Genomic DNA, 25,965 nt, shown 5'->3' on the forward strand with positions numbered 1-25,965 from the left:
TATACAATTTCAAAAAGTAAGCGAAACTGGCAGGTCTGGGTGGCTCAGTCAGTTAATTCAAGGGATTTCTGCTCAGGTCGTGAGTTCTAATTCCTCATGGGGGCTCTGCACTGAGGGGGCGAGCCTGGTTGGGATTCTCTATCTCAAAAATAAACTTAAATTTTTTTAATAAACAAAACTAAAACACAGGAATGCACCCCCAGGAATAGAACAAAAAGCAAAGCAAGTAAACAATGACCATAAATACCAGGCTAGTAGTTACCTCCCGGTAGAGAGGAGAGTCTTGTGAAGGGGGAAGGGTTCGGGAATATGGGGAGTCAATTTCCAGCGGTGGTTACATGGCTGTTCACTTTCTGATAAATCATTCCGCTGTGTACTTTTGTATACTTTTCTGCATATAGGTTATGTCACACAAATAAGATTTAGAAGAACATAACCGTCCAAGAGTAGCTAAAGAAGTTTTAAAGATAACAAGGGGGTATTATTATAAAGCTTTAATTGTTAAGAGGATTGTTATGGGTGGGGGGCACCTGGGTGGCTCAGTCCCTTAAGTCTCTGACTTCACAGTTCCTGGGCCCCATGTCCAGCTCTGTGCTGACAGCTCAGAGCCTGGAGCCTGCTTGGGATTTTGTGTCTCCCTGTCTCTCTGCCCCTCCCCCACTCGTGCGTGCACGCGCGCGCGCGCGCTCTCTCTCCTTCAAAAATAAACATTAAAAATGTAAAAAAAAAAAAAAAGAGAGGATTGCTATGGATAAATGGAGAATAAAGAACATCCTCCCCACCCACCCACCCCCAAAACAAACAAAAAACCAAGAATCTAGAATATCTTGGTGTATAATACAGGCAGCGTTTCTGTTTTTCATTGCAAAAAGCTTTATTGTTTCCATTGGGTCGACAGTTTGGGAGAGGGCTCCGTCGTGGTTAAAAAGCTGCTCAGACAAGCCCAGGCAGAAGCCCTGGCACTAAGGGGATGCCAGAGGGGCCCCTCCAAGGTTGCTGGGCTCCAGAGGCTGCTAGTCGAGCTTGAAGGTGAGCCTTTTGAAGAGATACTCGCCCAGCGCGGCCTGAGGGCCGGCCAGCCTGCGGAGGTTAGTCAGGTGGCTGCCCATCTGCTTGATGAGTTTCACCTCCTCGCCCAGGAAGTGGTTCTCCAGGAAGTCACAGAGATGAGCGTCGGCACGGGCAGAACCCAGGGCATGCAGATCCAAAATTGCCTCGTTCAGGTTCTTCTCCAGGACTAGAGCCGTTTCCATGGCGTCCAGGGCTTTACCCCACTCGTCGTGCGACGGCTTCTGCACGTCCTGGAAGAGCGCGCTGCCGCTCCGCTGGTTTTGCAACTTCAAGAGCCGCTGGGCACCCTCGCGCTTCTTCAGGGCTAACTCGCGGAAGAAGTGGCCCAAGCCCTGCAGAGCCACATCGCTGCTGTCGAAATAGAAGCCCAGAGAGAGGTAGGTGTTGGAGGCCCACAGATGCATGTTGACCAGGCAGTTGACGGAGGCCTCCACCTCGGGGGAATAATTCTGACGCCCCTGAGAGCTCATGATTGGTCGGCAACAAGGCGCTAAGCTCAAAAAACGGTGTTGGTTGGCCCCAGAGGCAGAGGGTGGCTGAGAAGGTGGTTCCGGGGGTTGAGACTGTAAAGGCGGCTGGAGGGTGGTCTGAGGCTGGAATAAGGGGTGCCCCTGGGTCTGGTCAGTCCAAGCTCTGTTGAAGCACGAGGCAGATCCAGCGGACCGCCAGGCGCACTGCAGATGTGGCATTATAATCACCGGAGAACAAGAAGCGTAGAGAGGAGCATGTTGGGTGGAACCTGGGGAAAGCCAACAAGAAGCAACCTTGTAAGACTCTCCTGGGGTAAACGTTAAACTGACTCAAACGGAAAATAGGGACGCGCCCTTCGACGTTCCGTTGCCCGCTCGGGGCCGTTTCGGCTGTGATGACGCTTCTGGCCGCGAGGTGGCGCCTGGCGGGGCACGGGCGCCGGGAATGACGCGTGCGCAGCGCTCCTAGGTGTATCCGTAGGATAAACGCACGCGCCGCGTTCACCGGTGCGCACAGCGCTCGCGCACACGCACTTACGCGCCCGCCCGTAGTCGCGACGTCCCGTTTTTCCAATTTTTCTGGGAGCGGCCGAGCTGACCCCGGGGTCCGAGATGTCCGAGCTGCCCCCCGACAGCGGTGTCCGGCAGACGGACGCGGCGAATGGCCACCGCGACGCCCCGCGGGCGGAGGTAGGCGGCGGGAGGCGGGAGCCGGCCCCGGCGGGGCCTGCGGAGCCCGGGGAAGGTCCGGTGGCGGCGCCCGGGGAGGCCCGCGACGCACAGGTAGCCCGACTGTTGGCGGAGCCAGCGGAGGAAGAGGGTGCGCAGGCCAGACCCCGATCCCGGCCCGGGAACGGCCCGGGGCTGGCTGCGTTGCCGTACCTCCGCCTCCGCCACCCACTTAGCGTTTTAGGAATCAATTACCAGCAGTTCCTGCGCCACTACCTGGAACACTACCCGATCGCTCCGGGCAGAATTCAGGAGCTGGGAGAACGCCGCAGGAGGTTTGTGGAGGCCTGCAGAGCCCGGGAAGCAGCGTTTGATGCCGAGTACCAGCGGAATCCCCAGAGGATGGATTTTGACATTTTGACATTTACGGTAGCCCTCACTGCGTCCGAGGTCATCAATCCTCTGATAGAGGAACTTGGTTGTGACAAGTACATAAGTAGAGAATAGTCTGGTGGCGAAACTACTGCAGAGGGGAGCCTCTGTTTTCAAGTCTCGCGCCAGTCCTATCCCTCGATTTTAGAAGGTCAAAGTGTATGAGATAAGGCGAGGCAGAGTTGCGGGGGGAAGGGTGTTTATCGCGACAAAGCCTCAGAAAAGAAATTCAAAGCCTTGTGACTCCTGTAACTGTTGAGTTTGGGGTTGATACAGAGCCTTCTCCCTGTGTTGTGGAAATGACTTTCAAAATTGCTTCACTGAAAAGTGAAGGATAGTTTTCAGGACATTGAGACCCGATGAAGTACTGTGGCCAGTATCGGAGCCCGTGATGACGAAAGAAACTCTCAAATCGTGATGGGGAGGAATAAGGAGCCACGGCGGAGTTATCCCGTGGAGAGACTGGAAGCCTATGGCGAGAACTCGACATTGTCCGAATATGTGCTCTGTTCACGTCAGGTTCAACAGAAGGTTTTAGCACAAGATCGACTTTGTGTTTTGTGAAGCATTTCAAACGGCAAGCAGTGTAACTTGTTGTATATATTACCTGATAAACCTTGTATTCGAGAATATCTGAAGATTCTGGAATTTTTTTTCTTACATTTTTAATGTGTTTAAGCTTTTTTTTTTTTTTTTTTTTTTTTTTTTTTTTGGTAAACCTATTCAGAAAACCCCCAAAATGTGAAATATACACCGAAAGTTCTTCCATCCCTGTCCCCTCCATCCAGTCCCCGCCACAACCCACATCTGCAAGGTGCCTCTCCTGTCGTTGCCTTGTGTACACACAAGCAAATGCAAATTTGGGTTTTTTTTTTTTCATTTCTTCACAAAAGTGGGCATACTTACTGATGTACACGTTGCTTATTCAGTAAGAACGTACCTTGAAGATCCTTCCAAACCACTGCATTGCCTCGTTCTTTGTTCTTTTTCAGAGCTGCGTTCTGTTTCATTCTGTGGTTGATTATGTTGTAATTTACTTACCCAGGAACATATCGATGGGCATTCACGTTCTCCATCTTTGTCTTTAGATTTTTTTATGTCAGAAATTCATCATTTATTTTAGAAGATAATTCTTAGTAAAATCTCATTTTTGATCCGACAAATTTTCCTTTTTTTTTTTTTTAACCTTTTATCGCTTCACCCATTTTCTGTTGGCAAAAAAAAAAAAAAATGGCTGTGAAAGGTAACCTTGTATGCATATCACAGGGCCTGTGTGCAAAAGCTTTGATGGAAATGCCCTGGTCGTGTTTTGCCATCTGTGCAATGGGGCATATCGTAACCTTTGATGGTGTAATACGGCATTTTTCCTTGGGGCATCTTCTAATCAGCAGCTTCTTAGCTTCTTTGTTACTGTAACATCCATAGTGTGAATTTCCAGAAGTGAGAATTCTGGGCCAGGGTACTCATTGGAAATTGTATGTATATTCCCTTTTCTGTGAACCCTGTGTTCGTATCTTTTATCCATTTCTCTCCTGAAGAATTGTTGTTCTTTGTTGATTCCAGTAGCTGGCGATGTAATATGTGAGATAGGATAATAGCTTGTAATGTGAGTTATGGACGTCTTTCCCCAGTTAGTCATTTGTGTCTGGTTTTCCTGAAAGCCTTTGGGCAGGCAGGTTTTTGCTTTTGTTTTTGTTTGCTGTTTTCTTTTAAACCAGTAAGGTATTGGATCTCCAGATTTTCTTGGGGGCTGTGTGTGCGTGTGTGTCGTTTCTTTGTGCATATTTGAGTCTCTGAACACTTGGAATTTATCCTGATGTACAGTAAGAATTCAAAATTTATTTTTCAGGGGCTGCTGGTTGCCCCAGCACCAGTTACCAACTAGTCCTTCTTTTCCCTGCTCACTTTGTTTAAAGATGCCTCTTCGTCATATACCAAGCTGTGTTTTCGATTTTCTGGCTATGTAGTTTTAAATCTGGTAGTTTTTGATGTTTATTTGTTTTTGACAGAGCGCGTGAGCAGGGGAGGGGCAGAAAGAGGGAGACCCAAAGGCTCTGAGCTGTCAGCCCAGAGCCCCATGCGAGGCTCGAGCTCACAAACTGTGAAATCATGACCTGAGCCGAAGTTAGAAGTCAGATGCTTAACCGACGGAGCCCCCCAGGCGCTTCTCAAGCAAAGCTGTTTTTTTTTTTTTTTTTTTAGAATCACATGACAGTTAATTTATCATTATGATACTGAGTCTTCCTATCCCAATGGTCTATTTTCCCTTTAAAAAAATTTTTTTTTAAGTAATCTCTACACCCAATATGGGGCTCAAACTCACAACCCTGAGATCAAGAGTCACGTGCTCTGCAGACTGAGCCAGCCAGGCACCCCTATTTTCCCATTTTTTAAAAGACTTCCCTCCCCCCCAAAATGCAGCACCCAGGTGGCTCAGTTGAGCAACTGACTCTTGATTTAGGCTCAGGTGGTGATCCCAGGGTTCTGGGATGAAGCCTCATGAGCCTGCTTGAGATATTCTCCCTCCCTCCCTCCCTCCCTCCCTCCCTCTCTCTCTCTCTCTCTCTCTCTCTCTCTCAAAAGAACAAACAAACTTCCTTTGTGTCCTTCAGAAGAGTGTTAGGAGCGCCTGGGTGGCTCAGTCGGTTCAGCGTCCCAACTTCAGCTCAGGTTATAATCTCCCGGTTCGTGAGTTCAAGCCCACATCCAGCTGGTGGCTGTCAGCACGGAGCCTGCTTCAGATCTGTCCCTTTCTCTCTCTCTGCTCCTTCCCTGCTGGTGCGCGCTCGCTCGCTCTCTCTCTCTCTCTCTCTCTCTCTCAAAACAAATAAGTGAACCTTAAAAACATAACCCTAGGATCACTGAAGATTCCGCAAAGGCCTTTGACAAAATTCAGTAATCATTCTTGATCAAACACCCACCGAGCAACAGACACATATGTGAAGAACTTCCACAAAATCAGGAACAAGGCAAGGGTGCTTGACTATCATTCACATTGCTTTACAGGAGACAGAAGGCACCGGCTCAGGAATTAATAAGGAGAAAGAAATTCAAGGTAGAAAAGTTGTAAAGAGGCATTACTTTCACTGTTTGGTATGACCTGTTCTTCAACCTAAGAACCACAGGAAAAACTATAAACAAGAGAATTCAGTGTGTTAACAGGCTATCAAATAAATATGGACACATTACATTTTTTTTTTGAAATCAATTATTCTCTTTCTATTTGAGAGAGCGAGAGAGAGAGAGAGAGAGAGAGAGAGAGAGTGCGTGCTAGCAGGGGAGAGGGGCAGCGGGAGAAAGAGAATCCCAAGCAGTCTCCACGCCCGGGGCTGAGCCCGATCCCGCAACCCTGGGATCACCACCTGAGCCGATGTCAAGAGTTGGGCGCTCAACCGACTGAGCTACCCGGGTGCCTGGAAATGCATTATTTTCAAACACACAGGCAAACTTTTAGAAAAAATGTAACAGAAAGAATCCTCATTTATGTAGAAAAAACAGGAAAGATAAAGTAGCTAGGAATAAATAGATCTACCAGAGATCTACTTTGGGAACATTCATTTAGGGGCAAACAATATTCTTTTGGTTTAAATATTTATTTTTTTGAGGGCGAGCACGCGCGAGCCGGCGTGAGCAGGGGAGGGGCCGAAGAGGGGGGTGGAGGTTTTGAAGTGGGCTCTGTGCTGAGGCGAGACCAGGACCTGAGCGGAAGTTGGACCTTAACCCACTGAGCCACCCGGACGCCCTCCTACGGTTATTTTTATAGTCCCCACCATGATGAAGTAGTTACTGGTAATGCACGATCTTCGTGTGCCTCGAGTGATCCTTATTTACAAATGAGGTATAAGCCTTTTGATGTGCTTCTGGATGTCTTTTTTGTTTTTTCTTTCAGTAGGCTTCCCGCCCAGCACAGAGCCCACCTGAGCTGAGGAGTGGCCTGGTGGCTCCATCAGGGTCCCAGCTGCTGATTTCAGATCAGGTCATGATCCCAGAGTTGTGGGATCGAGCCCCACATCGGGCTCTGAGCTGAGCAAGGAATCTGCTTGGGATTTTCTCTCTCTCTTCCCGCCTCCACCCCCTCCTCAGCCTCTCACCCTCTTCAAAACAAATAAACAAACTTAAAAAAAAAAAAAAAAAAAAGGCCTGAGCTGAGACGCAAGTCTGACACTTAACTGACTGAACCACTCAGGCGCCGCCCCACCGCCGGCTTTTATTTAAGGTTGTTCGTATAAGTGTTCCCTAAGTGTCATTTTCTTGTGCACTGTTTGTTAGTTTTAGAGTTTAATTTTTTTTTCTTTATGTTTATTTTTGAGAGAGAGAGACAGAGCGTCAGCAGGGGAGGGGCAGAGAGAGGGAGACACAGAATCCGAAGCAGGCTCCAGGCTCTGAGCTGTCAGAGCCCAACTCGGGACTTGAACTCACGAACTGGGAGATCACGACCTGAGCCAAAGTCGGACGCTTAACCGACTGAGCCACCCAGGCGGCCCTGTTACTTTTACATTTTAATGTTATTATAACATCATTTAAATAATTTGGAAGTTTTTCCTTTCCTAAGTTCTGGAACACCTTAAAATCCACTGGAATTGTCCTGGTAAGGTTTGATAGCATTTCCTTTGGGACTGTCCAGGCTGGCGATTGGGGACAGTAAGGGTGAGAGTCCTGATGTCCCTTTCCCTACTTTCCCCAGTGGTAAGAGCGGTAGATTTTGAGGTACTTAGAATTACAAAAGTGTCCACACTGAGTCAGAATGTAGCATTTTTCCTGACTTTATTTTAATGTAAGTTTTTTTTCTTTTTTTTAATGATCATTTATTTATTTTGAGAGAGGGCTCGTGCCAGGGGAGGGGCAGAGAGAATCCCAAGCAGGCTCCACACCATCAGCGCAGAGCCCAACAAGGGGCTCGATCCCACGAATGGTGAGATCATGACCTGAGCCGAAACCAAGAGTCAGTCGGATGCTTAACGGACTAAGCCACCCAGGGGCCCCTTTCCTGACCTTGATTAAATACACTCAGTGGTAACAGAGGGGAGTTGCTGAACTTGGAGAGTGGTGTGCAGTAAACAGAAGCACGTGACCTGTGAAACTGCAAACTAGTCTTCGAGAAGCATGGTTTTCACTTTCTCTGATGTGGTGGGATCGCAAGGTCGGAACCGTCGCTCTGGGTTCGGGAAGTCAGCCTGGAGTTTCTGCTTATCAGGTTACCCACAGAGGCTGCTTATTCTCCCGAGTTCTTCCAGGGTCTGGCCTGAGACAGAAATTGCAGGTTTCTGCCCCGCAGGGAAGCTGGACTGGGGCTTAGAGAAAAACGAGGTTTGTTGCCCAAACGGTAAGCGTTGTGATAACGCAGGCTTCCACAGTTCTAAGCTGCTTCGTCAGACGTTGTGTCCCTTACTTTTCCCAGAAAAGGACGCTGAGGCTTAGAAGGTCAGATTGTTTTCCCAGATCCATCTGACTCCAAATCGCACCAAGGGGCAGTGACCTAACCGGGCGTTAGCCTCTCAGGAGGGCAGGGAGTGGGACCGGGGGCAGGAGGGTGAACATGAAGAGCATCAGTCGTGGTGCCAGGTGTCTTGGGGTCAAATTCCGATTTTGACCTCCATCTGTGAGGCCCCAGGCTCATTACTCAATGCCCGGTTTCCCGTAAGTTTATGCCACCCTGTTCCTTCTACATCTTTCTGACTGATGGAATCTTATAATAGAGGTGAAATATATAAGCTTTTGGAATTTCTGAGGAGGGGAACACAAGAATCTAGAGTCCTAGACCAACGCACATCCTTAGAATACGTAAATATTGTCATGGAAACCAAATTAAGATTTTTTTAATGAAAATCTGAATACGTGGGGTGCCTGGCTGGGTCAGTCGGAACAGCATGGGACTCTTGATCTCAGGGTCATGAGTTCAAGCCCCATGTTGGGTGTAGAGATCACTAAAAGGAAATAAACCTAAAGGGGCGCCTGGGTGGCTCAGTCGGTTGAGCAACTGACTTCGGCTCAGGTCATGATCTCGCGGTCCGTGAGTTTGAGCCCCGCGTCGGGCTCTGTGCCGACAGCTCGGAGCCTGGAACCTGCTTCGGATTCTGTGTCCCCCTCTCTCTCTCTGCCCCTCCCCAGCACTCTCTCTCTCTCTCTCACTCTCTCTTTCTCAAAGGTAAATAAACATTTAAAAAATTTGAATTAAAAAAAAAAAAAGCTTAGAACTTTCAGCCCCACCCCCAACCTCTGGGGAAGAGGGACGGGCTGGAGGGTGTTAATCACCCATGGCAGGCGATTTGATCAGTCATGTCTACATAATGAAACCTCCATAAAACCCCTAAACAACAGTTTGGGGAGAGTCCAAGTTGGTGAGCACATTGACTTACTGGGAGCGGTGCACCCAGCGAGAGCGGGGACGTGGCGCCCCCCTTCCCGGGCTGGGCCCTATGTCTCTCTCCCATGTGGCTGTTCTTGTGTCTTTAATAATAAACCAGTAATGGTAAAGTGCTTTCCTGGGTTCTGAGAGTCATTCTAATGAATTCGCAAACTCGAAGAGGGGGCTGCGAGAACCCCTGAGTTGATAGCTCCTTGGTCAGAAGCGCGGCGACAACCGGGGATTTTGAGTGGCATCTGAGGTGGAGGCAGGTCTCCGGGGCTGAGCCCTTACTTGTGGGAGCTGACGCTAACTCCAGGGCAGAGTGGCAACACTGAATTGTAGGACAGCCACCCAGTGTCCAGGGAGTTGGTTACTGGTGTAGATAAAACCCACACATTTGTTGTCAGGCTCATTCAGGATTGTCTTCAGTTTGATTCATTGAAAGCCCGTGCAAAATCCTTTTTTGTCATTTAATGTGACGTAGCCATGGGAGTGCTACCCCATCACATTCACATGTTCCACCCACACTCAAGGGAAAGGGGATCATATGAACATGTGGGTCATTGGGGGTCACCTTAGAATTCTACCTACCATAAAAAGTAAATAATTTTAAGTAGTTACTACCTTATTATGCTTTATCATATTATGACATAGTTAAAAAAAAAAAAAAAGTTAAAGCCTCTGGCTCACTCACTGCTCTCACCCACTCACTCATCACATCCTCCCAATCCTGGGGTATTTGTTATGATTTGGGTTTGACGGCACATGACGGAGACCCAAGATAACAGCATCTTAAACAGGGAAGCTTGCTTTTCCCTCCTGTCCATTTCTGGCAGTTCTACCGAAGGACCCCAGGCCCCTTCCCTATTGTTGCCCCATCCTCCCTACTCAACCCCCACGGAATCATTCTGTCTCGTACCAAGATGGCGCACCATCAAATCCCACTTCCGACACCAGGATGGACGGCACAACCCCCCAAACTGCAGGCGTCACTTTCGCTCACGTCCTATCGGCCATATCTAGCGGCCAAGGAGCCTGGGAAATGTAGTCTTCAGCTGGGGACTGTCATGAAGTAGTGCCTCTGCCCCAGCGGCCAAGCCTGTGTCTTCATTTTGCAGATGGAGACACCAAGCTCAGAGTGCCGACGTCACCAGAAGGCGATGGATAAATCAAGGGCGGAAAGAGGCGAGGAGAACCTCCTTGTATCATAGCCCAAGACCAGGGCTTTTACCAGCTCCCAAGAGCTGATATCTCATCACTGATGCGGTAAGAGGCATTTAATGAAGGTGGGGAGATGCATACATTTGACGGACCAGTTCCGGGGGGGGGGGGATCTGGCGTCCGGGTGTGAGATTGTGGACGGCGTGAGAAAATACCGAAGCACCAATCCTGAACCCTGCCTTCCTCCCGTGCCCCTGCCCGGGCCACGCGGTGTGGCGGGGAAACTGGGGCTCTGCAGACAGACCGCGCCTGGATTCTCTGGTTCAAAGTAGAAATAGCCTCGGCGACGTAATGAGATATTGGGTCCTTGCACGGCTTCCATTCCAGCGAGCAGATGTGCCCTAAGAGGTTTAACGTTCACGCAGCTCCTGGGCTATGAAAGCCCTCTCCCGAGACTCTCACAGATTTAACTTCTTTACTCTTTTCAGCAGCCCCGAGTGAAGTGCTATTACGTTCCGCATGTTACAGAGGGAGCAACTGAGGCACAGAGCGGTAGAGTCACTTGCCAGAGCTGGGAAGTGGCAAAACCGGGAGTGGAATCCCGGCAGGGATTTGGCTCCAGGCTCTGCGCTCTCAGTCGGTAGGTTCTAGGGTCTGCCCCGTTATCTGCACCTGCTCCTCGTCGTCAGGAACAGAAAGAGAGTCCAGGCTCTTGGCAAACGTGCAGAGCTTGGCTTTGGAAGCCCGGGCAGCGTGTCTGATCTCGCTCTCCAACGATCACGTAGCACCCACTGTGCCACCTGCACGATACCCATCACCTCTTCTTCCGCTGAGCCCAACACGAGCCCTCGTCCTCCCCACCTCGACCCCCAACACCCCCTCCCCAGGAGGAAGACAGATCCACCCAGGCTGCAGGGGAGTTTGAAGCGTTTGTGAATGGACAGCTGGTCCGTTTGAAGAAGGTGCTGGGACCCTGGGGGTGGGGTGGGGAGACCGACAGACAGACAGACTGTGCCCAGAAAGGTGACGGCTTTGTGGGTGAGGCCAGGCTGCAGAAAACTGTGAGCATCATCGGCGAGGAGAGCAGGTAACAGGCAGCGGGCCGGCGAGCTGGAGGCGAGGTGAAGGGGGTGGGGGGGGGGGGCAGGGGGCAGGGCGCGGGCTTGGCATCACAGCGGAAGACAGGGTAGAGGCTGCCAGGAAAATCTTGCCTCCCTAGCAAAAAGAGAGAGACCCAGCAGGCAGGTCCTTCCTCACGGAACCCTCTTCCGCCTGCAATAAGGACTCCAGGGGTGGAGGTGCAACAATGAAACGGCGTGTGTTAACCATGGCAGGAAAGCAATACGGGAAAAACTCGGGTCTCCCCCAGGTTACTGACACCCGCCTCCCGACACTGCGGGTCTAAATTTTGTTTTTAATGTTTCTTTTTGAGAGAGGGAGAGAGCGAGCGAGCAGGGGAGGGGCAGAGAGAGAGGGAGACACAATTCGAAGCAGGCTCCAGGCGCCGAGCTGTCAGCACGGAGCCCGTCGTGAGGCTGGAACCCACAAACCGTGAGATCATGACCTGAGCTGAGGTCGGACGCTCAACCGACTGAGCCACCCAGGCGCGCCCCCAACACTGGGATTCTAGGACCTGTGGGTTTAGAAAGTGGGCCCCAGGGTGTAATGAAATTTGGGTTGTCAAGGGTTGGAGACTTGCCACAGTCCGTATTTCCGTCCCACCCCCTAAAACTGCCAATAAAACGAGAAACTGTCAAAACGTATCCTGGGGCACCCGGGTGGCTCAGTTGGTTGAGCAACCAACTCTTGATTTCGGCTCAGGTCATGATCTCACTGTTATGAGATCAGGCCCTGCATCGGGTTCCATGCTTAGCCTGCTTGGGATTCTCTCTCTCTCTCTCTCTCTCTCTCTCTCTCGCTCTGCCCCCCTCCCTCACACTCTCTCTAAAAATTAAATTTTTAAATTGAAAAAAAAAAAAAAAAAGTATCCCAAACCAGGGCATAGGAAATGAAGATGCCACAAAAGAAAGAAAGAAAGTGGGCACCTGAGTGGCTCAGTCTGTTAAGCGTCCAACGTCAGCTCAGGTCATGACCTCGCAGTTTGTGGGTTCGAGCCCTGCCTGGGGTTCTGTGCTGACAGCTCAGAGTCTGGAGCCTGCTTCGGATTCTGTGTCTCCCTCTCTCTCTGCCCCTCCCCCACTCCTGCTCTGTCTCTCTCAGTCTCTCAAAAATAAACCAACATTAAAAAGAAAGTGACTCAACAGCACCAGGAATTGAGGCTAGCCAACCAGGAGCAAACCTGGGGAGCAACAGGAAAACAGGACTAGGCTTCTCTTCAAGAGTGTTCCTCTTCTTTTTTTAATGTTTATTTTTGAGAGAGGGAGGGAGACAGTGGGTGAGCAGGGGAGGGACAGAGAGAGAGGGAGACACAGAATTCGAAGCAGGCTCCAGGCTCCGAGCTGTCAGCACAGAGCCCCATGCGGGGCTCGAACCCACGGACCGCGAGATCAGGACCTGAGCCGAAGCTGGACACTTGAACTGACTGAGCCACCCTGGTGCCCAGGATTAGCCTTCTCTTCAAACCTGCCCTTCCTTCCCCTCCCCACCGCCTCCCCTCTCACCTCAGGAGACAGTGTGGCAACATTAGACGAGGTCAGGCCAGAACAGAGAGGCAGATTGTATTTATTTCCGTTTTCACCCCTCCCCGACTCGCCCCAGCCCCAGCTACCATCAGAAAAGGACCTGACTTGGCAACATTTCAGCCCTTCTCGGCATCCTGCTGAGGCTCCTGAAATGGAGAGGAGAGAGAAAATACTTTAAAACATCAAGAGCGATGACAACAACACTATAAAAATAGTAGCATTTATACAGTGTTTACTATGTGTCAGGCACCATCCCAACGCTCCCCACTCTAGTCTCCTTGCCATTTCTCAAACACGCCAGACACATTCCTACCCCAGGGCCTTTGCACTTGCTGCTCCCTCTGCCGGCTATATTTTCCATAGATAACCCCAGATATCCGCACGACTCAACCCCTTCCTTCTTTCAACTGTTTACTTAGCATCTTCCCAATAAGGTCTTCCCTGACCACTCAAGTTAGGATTGCAAAAAACTCCCAGCACTACCCACCCCCACTCCTTTCCTGCTTTATTTTCTTCTCAGCACTTATTTCCACCTTCTATTTGCCTATGTGTCTTGTTCTTGTCCGTCCCCACCACTAGAATGTCAGCTTCACCAGGGCAGGAGTTCGCATCTGTTTTGTTCATGGCCGTATCATCCCCAGGACCCAGAACAGTATCCAACACAGAGTAAGTACTCAGCAAATATTTGTTGGATAAAGTGAAATCCAAGGAGGTAACGGCGATCATGGTTTCTGCTTGACAGAAGAGAAGACCAAGGCAGAGAGAGGTGAAGGCATTTGCCTGAAGTCACACAGCCAGTAAAATAGGGATTTGAAGCCAGACAATACTGACGTAACTATTGTCTATCCTTCCGTTTTTTAATACAGTTGATTGTCGTTCTTGTCCACCCAAAGCTCTCTCCCCATCATCCCTCCCTATGGGCTTAAGGAGAACAACTCCATTCCGAGTTGGAATGGCCACATGACTCAAGACTGGCCAATGAGAGCTCTGTGTTCCCTTGGGCCTCAGTGATTGGTTCAGGGATGAACATGTGACCCAATCCAGGCCAATAGGAATTTATGCCACCAAGATAGGAAGCCTCTCTGAGAATAAAGTTAGCCCAGGGAAAAAGCAGAACACAGAGTAAGGGAGGGTCAGATTCTCAATGACAACATTTTGCTGCCTGGATCAAGCCATTCCTGAAGCTAATTAGCCCCTAGACTTTTATTCTCATGAGCCAACTTTTTTGTTGTTGTTAAGCCAATTTGAACTGGGTTCTCTGCTGCAATAAGAACATTCATGACTTATTCCAATAACAACGTCACTTACTGAAGAAGGGTTTTGACAAGCTCTTAATTCACATCTAACATCACCAGCTTCAGCCTTGTGTGGCTGGCTGGTGGATCCAGGATTTGAACCGAAGTTCCTGTGACCCTGGAAGCTGCATGCATAACTACTCTGGTATTCTGCGTATTGGCAGGTGTGAGAAACAGACGTCTCCTCTGCCTCCCCTGCCCCATTCCCCAGCATGGCTGCTTGAAAACAGACCTACTAAGTGCCTGGCACATAGCAGGCATTCCAAAAATACTGTCTGTAATTTTTTCAAAACAACTAATATAACGTGGACATTGTCTGGATCCTAATTCCCAACCTACCTCTAAAAAGATATTTTTGAGACACTTGAGTAGATCTTAGATGCCATTAAGACATTTTAAAATTTTTGTCGGGGGTGGGGGCGCCTGATGGCTCAGGTGATGCAGCATGCAACTCTTGGTCTCAGGATTGTGAATTCAAGCCCCACATTGGGTGTGAGCCTACTTAAAAAAAAAAAAATCAATAAAATAAAATTTTTGTTGGGGGTGAAAATGCTCTTGTACTTCTTTTAAAAACTTAATTTGTTGGGGCACCTGGGTGGCTCAGTCAGTTAAGCATCCAACTCTTGATTTCAGCTCAGGTCATGATCCCACTGTTTGTGAGTTCAAGCCCCATGTCAGGCTCTAGGCTGGCAGTGTGGAGCCTGCTTGGGATTCTCTCTCTCCCCCTCTCTCTCTGCCCCTCCCATGCTGTCTCTCTCAAAATAAACTTTAAAAATAAAATAAGAGGGGCGCCTGGGTGGCGCAGTCGGTTGGGCGTCCGACTTCAGCCAGGTCACGATCTCGCGGTCTGTGAGTTCGAGCCCCGCGTCAGGCTCTGGGCCGATGGCTCGGAGCCTGGAGCCTGTTTCCGATTCTGTGTCTCCCTCTCTCTCTGCCCCTCCCCCGTTCATGTTCTGTCTCTCTCTGTCCCAAAAATAAATAAAAAACGTTGAAAAAAAAAATTTAAAAAAAATAAAATAAAATAAAATAAGAGATGCCTGTGTGGCTCAGGTCATGATCTCACAGTTTGTGAGTTCGAGCCCCGCATCGGGCTCTGTGCTGACACTCGGAGCCTAGAGCCTGTTTCAGATTCTGTGTCTCCCTTTCTCTGCCCCTCCCCCGCTTACACTTTCTCCCTCTTTCTCTCAAAACTAAACATTAAATTTTTTTTTTAAATAAAATAAAAACTTATTTATTAGAGATGCATACTGAAGTATTTACAGGTGCAATAACGTGAGGTCTGGAATGTACCTTCAAACGCTCACATGCCAAAAAAAAAAAAAAAGTGGAGAGGAAAATAGATGGACTAGGAGAAAGTCGGTAATATTAGTTGACCTGGTTGACGAGCACATGGGGCTCACTGTATGGGCTCGCAACTAGTGTGCGTGTCTAAAGTTTTCCACCAAACAAGCGTGAAAAAAATCATAGCTTCCATTTATGTAAACGTCTAGAAAGTGCAAACTAATCTAGGAGGACAGAAAGCAGATCAGGGGTGGCCGGGGACAGGGCAGAGGGCAGGAGAAATTGCTGAAGGCTCCCTCTCAGTGGTCTTAAAAATCCAGTATCTGGGGCACCTGGCGGGCTCAATCAGAAGAGCACGTGACTCTTGAGCTCGGGGTTGTAAGTTCGAGCCCCACGCTGGGTGTGGGGATGACATAAACACATTCACGAAATGAAAATGCAAACTAAGGGGCTCCTGGGTGGCTCAGTCTGTTAAACGGCCGATTCTTGGTTTCGGCTCAGGTTGTGATCTCGAGGTTCTCATGGGATCGGTCCCGAGTCACGCTCTGTGCTCCAAGCACGGTCCTCCCTGATCTTAACGAGGAGGACTCACTGAGCTAGGCAGGACTGGGAGTAGGATGTTTCTGACTCTAAGCACAGAGCCTGCTTGGGATTCTGTCTCTCTCTTTCTCTCTCTCTCCTCTCTCGGCCCTTCCCTCCCTCTCTCTCTCTCTCTCAAATTAAGTAAATATTTAAAAAATTAAAAATCCAGGGGCTCCTGGGCAGCTCAGTTAGTTGAGTGGTTGACTCTTGACTTCAGCTCAGGTCATGATCCCGTGGGACCGAGCACCCAGGCGGGCTCCGTGCTGAGCACGGAGTCTGCTTGAGATTCATTCTCTCTCTCCCTCTGCCCCTCTTCCCCACTCACCCTCTCTCTTCTCTCTAAAAAAATAAATAAAAAGAAAAGAAATAAAAAATAAGAATCAGGTATCGGTGGCCAATAAATGGTTGTGCATATGCTTTAATACCTTAAGACAACGTTAGCAATGGAACTTTCTGCAGTAATGGGTTCTATGTCCTACATCTGCACTGCTCAACATGTGGCTATAGAGCTCTTGAAATGTGGCCAGTGTAGCTAACAAGTGAATTTTTATTGTATTTAATTTTAATGAACTTACCGTAAGTTGAAAAGCCGTAGGCTGTTATTGGGTGGCACAGCTTTACAACTGAAAGTGAAAGGAAGGGAGGGAGGGAGGGAGGAAGAAATTTAAAGCTCTTTTGAAAAAAATTTCATTGACATACACCGAGCCTTTCTTTGAGCCATGTACATTTACTACCTTAGATGAGGCATCTCCTGGAATCATCTCAACAACCCCATTTTACAGATGAGAAAACTGAGGTTCAGAAAAGGGTGTGGGTGACCTGTCCGATCTTAACAGGGAGGACTGGCTGAGCTAGGTTGTGAGTAGGTTGTTTCTGACTCCTAGACAGAAACTCCCTTCGTGCTGCCCACCCTCAGCCCCGCCTCCGCCCCGCCCACCTCGCCTCCCTCACCTCACCTTCGGCCGGTCGCCTGCTACCTTTTCCTAATTTCCTCATCGATAATGCTCACAATCTTCTGCAGCCTGGCCTCATCCACAAAGCCATCGCCTTTCTGGGCACAGAGGGTAAAGAGCAGGGACATATATGTCTCCCACGCCCCTCCATCACCGCCCCCCCAACCCAGCACCGCCCTCCCTCCCGGTCCCGGACACACAATCACAATCACCTTCTTTGAATGGACCAGTTTTCCATCCACAAACACTTCAAACTCCCCTGTAGCCTGGGCAGATCTTTCCTCCTCCTGGGGAGGGAATGTTGGGGGTGGAGGGGAAGGTGAGAGCTCCTCTCCAAGCCCCTGGGGTCTCGGGATCCTAACTACCCCACCCCCCACCCCCCACTCCTCCAGGCCACCGGCACACTCACAAAGCGTAGACAATTTGGAAATTGCAGCTCCAGACTCTTTCTCAGTAGAATGTACTGCAGGGAGGAGATGGGATCATGGGTTCACAGGATCAGAGGGTCATGGGGTCAGGGGAGGGGAAACAGGACCTCCTTCCAGACTTCCTGTCCAGCACTCCCCCCACCTCCAAAGTCAAAACTACTCACCCGAAGGCTGTAGCTTCAGAAGCCGCTGGACGCCGAGGGAAAGAGAAGGGACACAAGAGAGAGATGGAGAGAAGATACTGAATCAGTATCTCCCCAGGCCCAGAGGGAGCCTGTGAACACCGGACTCCGATTCCATCCCATACTGCTAGCTCACCCAAGGCAAAAAAAACCACAACAGTCCTCTGTATGGTCCACAAGCCCCCACGGTATCTGCCCCGTTGCCTCCATTCGTTCCCTGGCCCACTGCTCCAGCAAAGGAGGGAGGGAGGAAGTTCTTTTGAAAAAAATTTCATTGACATACAATGAGCCCTTCTTTGAGCCATGTACATTTATTACCTTAGATGAGGCATCTCCTGGAATCATCTCAACAACCCCATTTTACAGATGAGAAAACTGAGGTTGAGAAAAGGGTGTGGATGACCTGTCCCGATCTTAATGGGGAGGACTGACTGAGCTAGGACTGGGACTACCCTCAGCCCCGCCTCCACCCCTCCTACCTCGGAACTCCTCCTCCAACACTGCATGCCTCACCACAGGGCCTTTGCACTGGCTGTTCCCTCTGCAGAATGCTCTTATCTACATGGTTCCCTCTCTCCCCTCCTTCAGGTCTTTACTCATATATCACCTTCTCAAGGAGCCCTTTCTGACTACCCCATAAAATTGTGAACCCCCCCCCCCATTCCTTCTGCCGTTGGCACTGATCGCCTTTTTTTTCTTTAGTTTACTTATTTGAGAGAGAGAGAGAGAGAACACAAGCGGGGGAGAGTCAGAGAGAAGGAGAGACAGAATCCCAAGCAGGCTCTGCACCATTAGTGCAGAGCCCAATGTGGGGCTGGAACCCACAAACTGCAAGATCATGACCCGAGCCAAGATCAAGAGTCGGAAGCCTAACCGACTGCACCACCCAGGTGTTCCAGCACTGATCACCTTCTACGATGCGAGATAATGAACTGTGTGCCATATTTATTGTTCATTCCAGCCCCCTCCACACCAGAACGTGAGTGCCACAAGGGACAGAGATCTCTGTCTTACGCACTCCTGTGTCCCTGGTGCCAAGGACAGGGCCTGGCACAAGGTAGGTGCTTAATAAATAGTGGTTGAATGAATGAATTAATGAATCCATGGAGTCAAAGAAAGCTAGAAAGGAGGAGAAGGGCAGAGAAAGAGGGGAAGATGAGGAAGTGGGGAGAAGGGGAGAGAGGCATTTACATCGGGAAAGGAAAAGAGACAGTGAGTTGGGGAGAGAGACAGAGCAGGAGAGACCACCTGGGCAGAAAAAATGGGGGGTGGGGGGATTGAGACTGGGAGAGATAAGGGGGAGAGAATGTTCTAAAGCAGGAGAGAGACATGGGGATTGGGGGAGGTCCCTGCTGTTACTGTTGTCGTGGACCCAGAAGACCCAGCTCTGGGACCACCCAAGAGAACGGAAGCCAGCCTCCTTCCGCCTCTGCCCTTGCGGTTCCTCCTCCCCTTGCCACCTCGATTGCCCTCCCAACACCCAGCTCTTCACGTGGAGGCCCCCTTCTCAACACCGCCTGAGAAAGGCCATCCCTGACCACCCAGTCTGGCATTCCCTCACCCCTCCCGGGCCTGGCTTTGGGTCTGCATGGCCCAGCCTGGCCTGGCGAGAAAAGCAGGTGGCGCTGTTCAGCACTCCATCCATCCTCAGAGCAGGCCTGGCCCTCGGGGGGGCAGCACACTCCAAAATGAGTAAATGAGACTGAATGAATGAAGCTCAGAGCAGAGATCTGAAGCCAACAGTTCCCCAGCCCCAGAGAAAATGATAGGTGGAGCCAAGTTTCCAACTGGGAGTGGGGACTCCCTCCCCTCACCCTATCTTCAAATCCCGGAAGCCCCAGCGCCCACCCCCTCTGGGCTTTCCCCAAGGGGAGGAAGGCAGGTGTGGGCGGGGACGCCCCTCACCAGTAGATCACTCGAATCAGGATCTTGCTGTCCTCCGGTAAGTTCTCGAAGGTGGAGGTGAAAGCGGTGGCGAAGGAGTCGGTCTCCAGGATGGGCGCCGGAATAGAATCGGGAGTGGAATCCATCAACTTGGTGGCTGATGAGTCTGCCCTCGAGGTTGACCCAAGGGTGGGCCCCAGGAAATCAGCGGCCGTTGGAGTGAGGGCAGGAAGGGACTCTTGGGTGATAGAGCCGAATCCATTGGCGACTGATGGGAAGTGCTTCACACTGGGTGTCGGTGAAAGATCCCTGTCCGGCCACACAGGGGGCTCCGGAGCAGATTCTGAGGGTGGATCCAAAGGTGGGGCTGAGTTCCCTAAGGATTCCGACGCAGGGGCAACGGCCGTGATCGGGACCCCGACTGGGAATGAGGCTGGGGCTGGGATCCGGGCCAGAGTCGGGGTCCTGATCGGAGTGGGCGTCCGGACCCGGGTCGGGATCTGTACCGGAGTCAGGGTCCGGACCCGGGTCGGGATCTGTACTGGAGTCAGGGTCTGGACCCGGGTCGGAGTCCCGACGGCAGTCGGGGTCTGGACAGGAGTCTCAGTCCAGACTGGGGTTGGAGTTTGGACCGGAGTCGGGGTCTGGACGAGAGTGGGGGTCCAGGCTGAGGCCGGGGTCTGGACAGGAGTCGGGGTCTGAGCGGGACTCTGGGCCCGGGCCGGGGCCGAGATCCGGACGGGATTCGGGGCCCGGCCCGGGGTCGAGGTCTGGGGGGGATCTGGGGTCCGGGCCGGGATCTGGACGGGACGCGGGGCCCGGACAAGGGTCTGGGCGGGATTCGGGGCCCGGGCCGAGATCTGGACGGGACTCGGGGCCCGGACCGGGGTCTGGGTGGGATTCCGGGTGCGGGCTGGGGTCGAGGCCCGGGCAGGAGTTGGGATGCGGACCGGGATCGAGGACCTGACCGGGGTCGAAGCCCGGACCAAGGCCAAGACCCGGGCCGGGGAGGGGTTTGGGGCCCGCGCCTGGTTGTTCATGGGCAGCAGGGGGCCGGGGGGTGGGGGGGCGGCGGGATTGGGATCCCGCCCGGTCCTCCTTCCTTGGGGCGGGGAGAGCTTCACGCACACCGGGGTTCTAAAATGGGAGAAACCACAAGGGGGCACTGTTACATGGTGTTCCACGCTGTACACAGGTTCCACTGCGCTGGGCCTCCAGCGCCCTGATCAGCAAACCCCTGGTCCAGTGATCAGGTTCCCTGTCCAGTGGGGGAAACAGCCATCACCAACCAACAACAGCCCAGTGTGGCCGGGGCTGGAGTAGGGGAGGCACAGGCAGAGGGGTCAGAGACAAGGCGAGAGAGGCACAGGAGCCTGCAGAATCCCAAAAGGTGCTAGAACCAGCCTGGGGCGTAGGGGGCTCCCTGAAAAAATAACTGGGTGGTCAGGAGAAAACTAAAAATAATAACTAGCAAAGATAACAAGAGTTTGCAGTTACACAGTGCTAAGTGCTACACATATAAATAACCACAGCTAGTAAGTGGCACAGCCAGGATTCAAATGGAAACTGTCAGGCTCCAGAATGCTGGTACTTAACCACTCTGCAAATGGCCCCATCGCACTGTGAGCTCCTGGGGGGGGGGGGGGGGGAGGACTTACTTGCCTCCTTCACTGCTGAGTCCCCTGCTCCCAGAATAAGAGCTGGCATGTTCATGGGAGGTCCATAGTAGGTGTTTCATAAATATTTACCTTTTTAAAAACAAGTTTTAACACTCACATGAAATTGGAAAAACAGTGTATAGAATCCTGTAGGGGTCTCTGGGTGGCTCAGTCAGTTAAGCATCTGACTCTTCATTTCGGCTCAGGTCACAATCTCGCGGTTCGTGAGAGCCTGCATTGGGCTCTCGAGTGGAACCTACTTTGGACTCTCTCTCTGCCCCTGCCCTGCTCTCTCTCTCAAAAAATAAGTAAGCTATAAAAAAAAAAATTTTTTTTTAAGAATCCTGTATTAACTTCCATCCAGCTTTCCCCAATAATAGCATCACATGTAACTATAGTCCCTTGTCAAAACCAGGACTCTGACATTGGTCCAATACTATTAGGTCAGGTACAGACCTTATGTTGAACCATGGAAGAGTTTTAAAAGGAGAGTCACGGGGCACCTGGGTGGCTCAGTCGCTTGAGCGTCCAACTCTTGATTTTGGCTCCGTTCATAACCCCAGGGTCCTGGGATAAAGCCCCATGCTCAGCAGAGCCCCTTGGAATTCTCTCTCCCTCTCCCCCTGCCCTTCTCCCCTGCTCACGCTCTCTCTCCTTCTCTCAAAATTAAAAAATTTTTAAATTTTAAATAGGAAAATCTTGAGAGACATCGAATTTTTTGTGTGATTCTATCTAAGCAAGTTTCTACCCCTCTCTGGGCTTCAGTTTGCCTCCCTGTGAAAAGGGCTTTCCTCTTATCACATAATATTGAGAACTAACACTGAGCATCTATTATCTGACAGCCTCTGATACAAAATGCTTTGTACATATCTAAAACGTGTCTCCAAGTCGTCATTCATTTTTCATTTCTTTCCCTCTCTAGTTCAAGACTCTTGAGGCTTGTGAATTCTTTCTTCTGACAATTCAAATCTACTATTGAGCTCTTCTGGAGGATTTTTCATTTTAGATAGCCTCCTTTTCAGCCCCAGAATTTCCATTTCTTTTTTATTTTTTTTTAACATTTATTTATTTTTGAGACAGAGAGAGAGCATGAACAGGGGAGGGTCAGAGAAAGAGGGAGACACAGAATCTGAAACAGGCTCCAGGCTCTGTGCTAACAGCTCAGAGCTCAGCTCTGTTAGCACAGAGCCCGACACGGGGCTCGAACCCACAGACCGCGAGATCATGACCTGAGCCGAAGTCGGACACTTAAGCAACTGAGCCACCCAGGCGCCCCTCCATTTCTTTTTAAAATAACTTTTTTCTCTGTTGATAGTCTCTATTTGGTGCCACATGGTTTATTGCTTTTAGTTTTGTTTTTTTTTTTTTAAGCTTTATTTATTTTTGAGAGAGAGAGAGTGCAAGCAGGGAAGGGGCAGAGAGATGGGGACAGAACATCCCAAGCGGGCTCTGTGCTGACAGCAGGGAGCCCGATGCAAGGCTGGAACTCAGAAGTCTTGAGATCATGACCTGAGCCAAAGTCAGATGCTCAACCGACTGAACCACCCAGGCGCCCCTGCTTTTACTTCTTTAATCACAGTTGCCTTTTGCTCTCCAAACATATTTGTAATGGCTGCTTTGAAGGCTTTGTTCATTCCAACATGTGGTCACTCTCCCCAGGGTGGGCAGTTTCTCTTGCCTCCCTCCCCCTCCAGTATGCCATTCTTACTTCCACACCTATCTCGTATTTTTTTGTTGGGAACCGGACATTTCAGATAGCACATTATGGCAACTCTGGGCACTGGCCCCGACTCCCTGGGGTTTGTTTCCCTGGTTAGTGACTGGCTAGGCGATTTAAGTCTATTCTCCTTTCTCCAGCAAGTGTAGAGCAGGGGGGAGGGTGGATGGGGACACAGACTCAGATATGCCCAGTCATCCGGGGCTGGTGGGTTTGGGCAGGTTCTCTGGGTCTTTCTGACTGTGCCGGGCAGGTAAGCTCCACCAACTGTCAGCTGTTTGCTCTACAGTCCTCATTGTTTTCAACACCATGGAGGCATCAACTTTTTCAGAGACAGATCCAATCAAATTAGGGATCCTTTGAATGGTTAGCTCCCGGAGTCAGTTTGAGATTAGTTCTGACCCCAGGAAGGCTCCTCCCAGCTGTCTCTTTCCTTGGCTCTCCAGCAAACTAGCCAGAACCTACCCATCTCCTTCCATCGCTTTCCAGCACAACTTCCGCTGTTTTTGAGGCACCTTTAGGCTTGAACTCCACACTGTTGTGAACAGTCTGTTCCTTTGAGAAAAGACTTGGGAGCTCTCTGTTCTGCAGCCTGCCTTCCCAACAGACAAAATCTCTGAACCACAGCTCTGATACTGGGGAGGGGGACAATGGTAGGCTTGGCTCAGAGTAACCCCACTTTAGGAGCGGAGTCCTCAGCGGGGTGAGGTGGCAGCCCCAGGTCTCTTAGCTTGCCCTCTGGATGTGAACCCCCTGCCCCAGGAGCCAGGGAGGGACAGTCAGGGCTCCGGCATTCTTGGCCACAACACATCGAACACAGAGTCCCCCAAGTACGGGCTGGGCTGGAGAAGGGAGCCCCCACCTCTCGGTGGTGCTCCCCCAGAACTCAGCCTCAGCAACAAGTAGCTGGTGGCAGGATGAGAGAGACTGACGCTCTGCCCCTCCCCTGAGGACAGCCTCCAGCTTGGAGCTGGGGGCGGGGAGGGAGCCCAGGCAGGAATGGAGGAGGGGGATGTTACTCGAGCAGGGGGGGAGGGGGTGGGGGGAGAGGGTATTGGTTTACTTGTTACTGATTCTCCCTGTTCTCACCAAACGTTCAGTAGATTTTCTCGAATGAACGGTTATTAATTTGCTATGTGCCTTCAGGATCATTCCCAGAGGCTTTAAACAGTTGATCTGTCATTTTGTTTTTATAATTTGCACCAGTTTGCCGGCAAGCCGGTCTGCCGAGCTCCTCCTGAGGTGAATGCCAGGTGAACTCCATACAGTCCATTTTTAAAACACAAATGGTAGCACCCTATACATTCCTTTGCACCTTGTCCCTCCCCCCCCCCCAGTCTTGGACAAAATGCATAGATGGTAATTTCATATTAGCACATCGATATCTGCCTCATCCTGTTAACAATTGTGTAATATCCTGTTTATAAATGGCCCCTAATTAATGTAACCAGTCCCCTCTCATCAGACACTTAGGGTGTTCACAGCCTTTCCCTATTATAAACAACCACTGCAGGGGCGCCTGGGTGGTTCAGTCGGTTAAGCATCCAACTTCGGCTCAGGTCATGATCTCACAGTTTATGGGTTTGATCCCCACATCAGGCTGTGAGCTGTCAGCACAGAGCCTGGAGCCTGCTTCAGATTCTGTGTCTCCCTCTCTCTGTGCCCCTTCCCCGCTTGTGCTCTCTCTCTCTAAAATAAATAAAAACACTACAACCACTGCAATACAGACACCTTTGTGCACAAGTGAAAGTTTACGTGTAATTCGTATCCTAGACACGAAACCACCAAATTGAAGGGAATGTGAATTTTTCATTTCATTCTTTTAATGTCACATATTTATTTTAAGGGAGAAAGAGAGAGGAAACAAGCAGGGGAGGGGCAGGGGTAGAGGGAGAGAAAGAATCCCAAGCAGGCTCCACACTGTCCGCACAGAGCCTGACACCGGGCTCGAACTCATGAACCAAACCATGAGAGCACAACCTGAGCCGAAATCCTGAGTTGGAAGCTTCAGTGACTGAGCCACACAGGCGCCCGTGTATTTTTCATTTTAGAAATTATATTAAATTACCCTTCTGATGTTTTGTGTGATGCCTCATAAACATCAGGGTGTTGAGGCAGCCGACACAGCTGCATTTTTGGTGTTTAGAAACAAAGCAGCACAACCACGTCCACACAAACCCTACAGCTCTTCAGCACCGAGGCGTCAGGAAGGACAGCTGCATCCCAAACCCCGCACTCGCCGGCTCTGTCTCCGCAGTAGTTACTTCCCTCTTTGAGCCTCAACTTTCTCTTCTATAAAATGGATCCCTTCTCCTCTCACTGACTGGTTCTGTTGTGTTAAAAAAGAAAGCGCGGGGGGGGGGGGGGGGGGAGGGGGCGCTGGGTGGCTCAGTCGGTTAAGTGTCCGACTTTGGCTCAGGCCATGATCTCATGGTTTGTGAGTTTGAGTCCTGCGTGGGGCTCTGTGCTGACAGCTCAGAGCCTGGAGCCTGCTTTGGATTCTGTGCGTCCCCCCTCTCTCTCTCTGCCCTCCCCTGCTTGCACTCTCTTTCTCAAAAATGTAAAAAATTAAAATTAAAAAAAGAAAAAGAAAAGAAAGCACAGGCTGGAGGGGGCGGGTGCTGGCTGGCTCAGTAGATGGAGTGTATGACTTATGATCTCAGGGCTGTGAGTTAGAGCCCCACGTTGGGTGCAGAGATTACTTAAAAATAAAATCTTAAAAAAAAAAAAAAGTACAGGCTCAAAATGACATCACTTGGGCCAAGTCACCAAACTGGGGCTTAATACCCAACCAATTTGCAGTTTCAACTCCGCCGAAAAAAATGTAAGTCTTAACAGGTCAGTCAGGAATTTTCTGGTCAGCACCCATAAGGTGATCAGTCACATGGACCCCCTCCATCCCCCAAAGCAAGCTGAGGTTAAGTCCCCAATAAGACCCCCTGCCTTTCCCCTAGAGGAAGGTGACAGTGCCTGGAACAATCCTTTCTTTGATAACTTCCTTGCCCCCCTCTCCTTCCTATAAAAACCTTCCACTTTGTGCAACTCCTCGGAGCGTCCCTCTACTCACCAGACAGGAGGCTGCCCAACTCACGAATCCCTTCATAAAGCCAATTAGCTCTTCAAACTTACTCAGCTGTTTTGCTGCCTGATACAATACTCTCAGGTCTAGTAACAAACCCCGATTTGAGGCAGAG

The 25,965-nt window shown here is 50.5% G+C and overlaps 3 protein-coding genes across 4 annotated transcripts; 1 reads left to right on the forward strand and 2 right to left on the reverse strand.

Annotated features, from left to right (window-relative positions):
• Positions 1-849: 849 nt before the first annotated feature.
• On the reverse strand, positions 850-1,917 carry LOC125915144 (ferritin light chain-like). Its single transcript, XM_049620812.1, has one exon. It carries the CDS (start codon positions 1,758-1,760, stop codon positions 1,014-1,016), a length of 747 nt encoding a protein of 248 aa, XP_049476769.1. The 5' UTR covers positions 1,761-1,917; the 3' UTR covers positions 850-1,013.
• Positions 1,918-1,937: 20 nt separating this feature from the next.
• LOC125915145 (EP300-interacting inhibitor of differentiation 2-like) lies at positions 1,938-3,272 on the forward strand. The gene has a single exon (XM_049620813.1). The coding sequence runs from the start codon at positions 2,154-2,156 to the stop codon at positions 2,715-2,717; it is 564 nt and encodes a 187-aa protein (XP_049476770.1). The 5' UTR covers positions 1,938-2,153; the 3' UTR covers positions 2,718-3,272.
• A 9,542-nt stretch (positions 3,273-12,814) lies between these two features.
• SELENOV (selenoprotein V) lies at positions 12,815-20,478 on the reverse strand. Of its 2 annotated transcripts, none has more exons than XM_049620795.1 (7): positions 19,418-20,478; positions 17,495-17,519; positions 17,312-17,365; positions 17,115-17,189; positions 16,906-17,000; positions 16,525-16,572; positions 12,815-12,937 (listed from the first exon to the last, which is right to left on the reverse strand). In XM_049620795.1, the coding sequence occupies exons 1-5, from the start codon at positions 20,434-20,436 to the stop codon at positions 16,923-16,925; spliced, it is 1,251 nt and encodes a 416-aa protein (XP_049476752.1). In that variant the 5' UTR covers positions 20,437-20,478; the 3' UTR covers positions 12,815-12,937; positions 16,525-16,572; positions 16,906-16,922. The 2 variants fall into 2 exon arrangements, with proteins under 2 accessions (XP_049476752.1, XP_049476753.1); XM_049620796.1 differs by having other exon boundaries at positions 16,901-17,000.
• Between the last annotated feature and the right edge of the window lie 5,487 nt (positions 20,479-25,965).

Source organism: Panthera uncia (assembly GCF_023721935.1).
Source record: "Panthera uncia isolate 11264 chromosome E2 unlocalized genomic scaffold, Puncia_PCG_1.0 HiC_scaffold_19, whole genome shotgun sequence".
Lineage (NCBI taxonomy): Eukaryota > Metazoa > Chordata > Mammalia > Carnivora > Felidae > Panthera > Panthera uncia.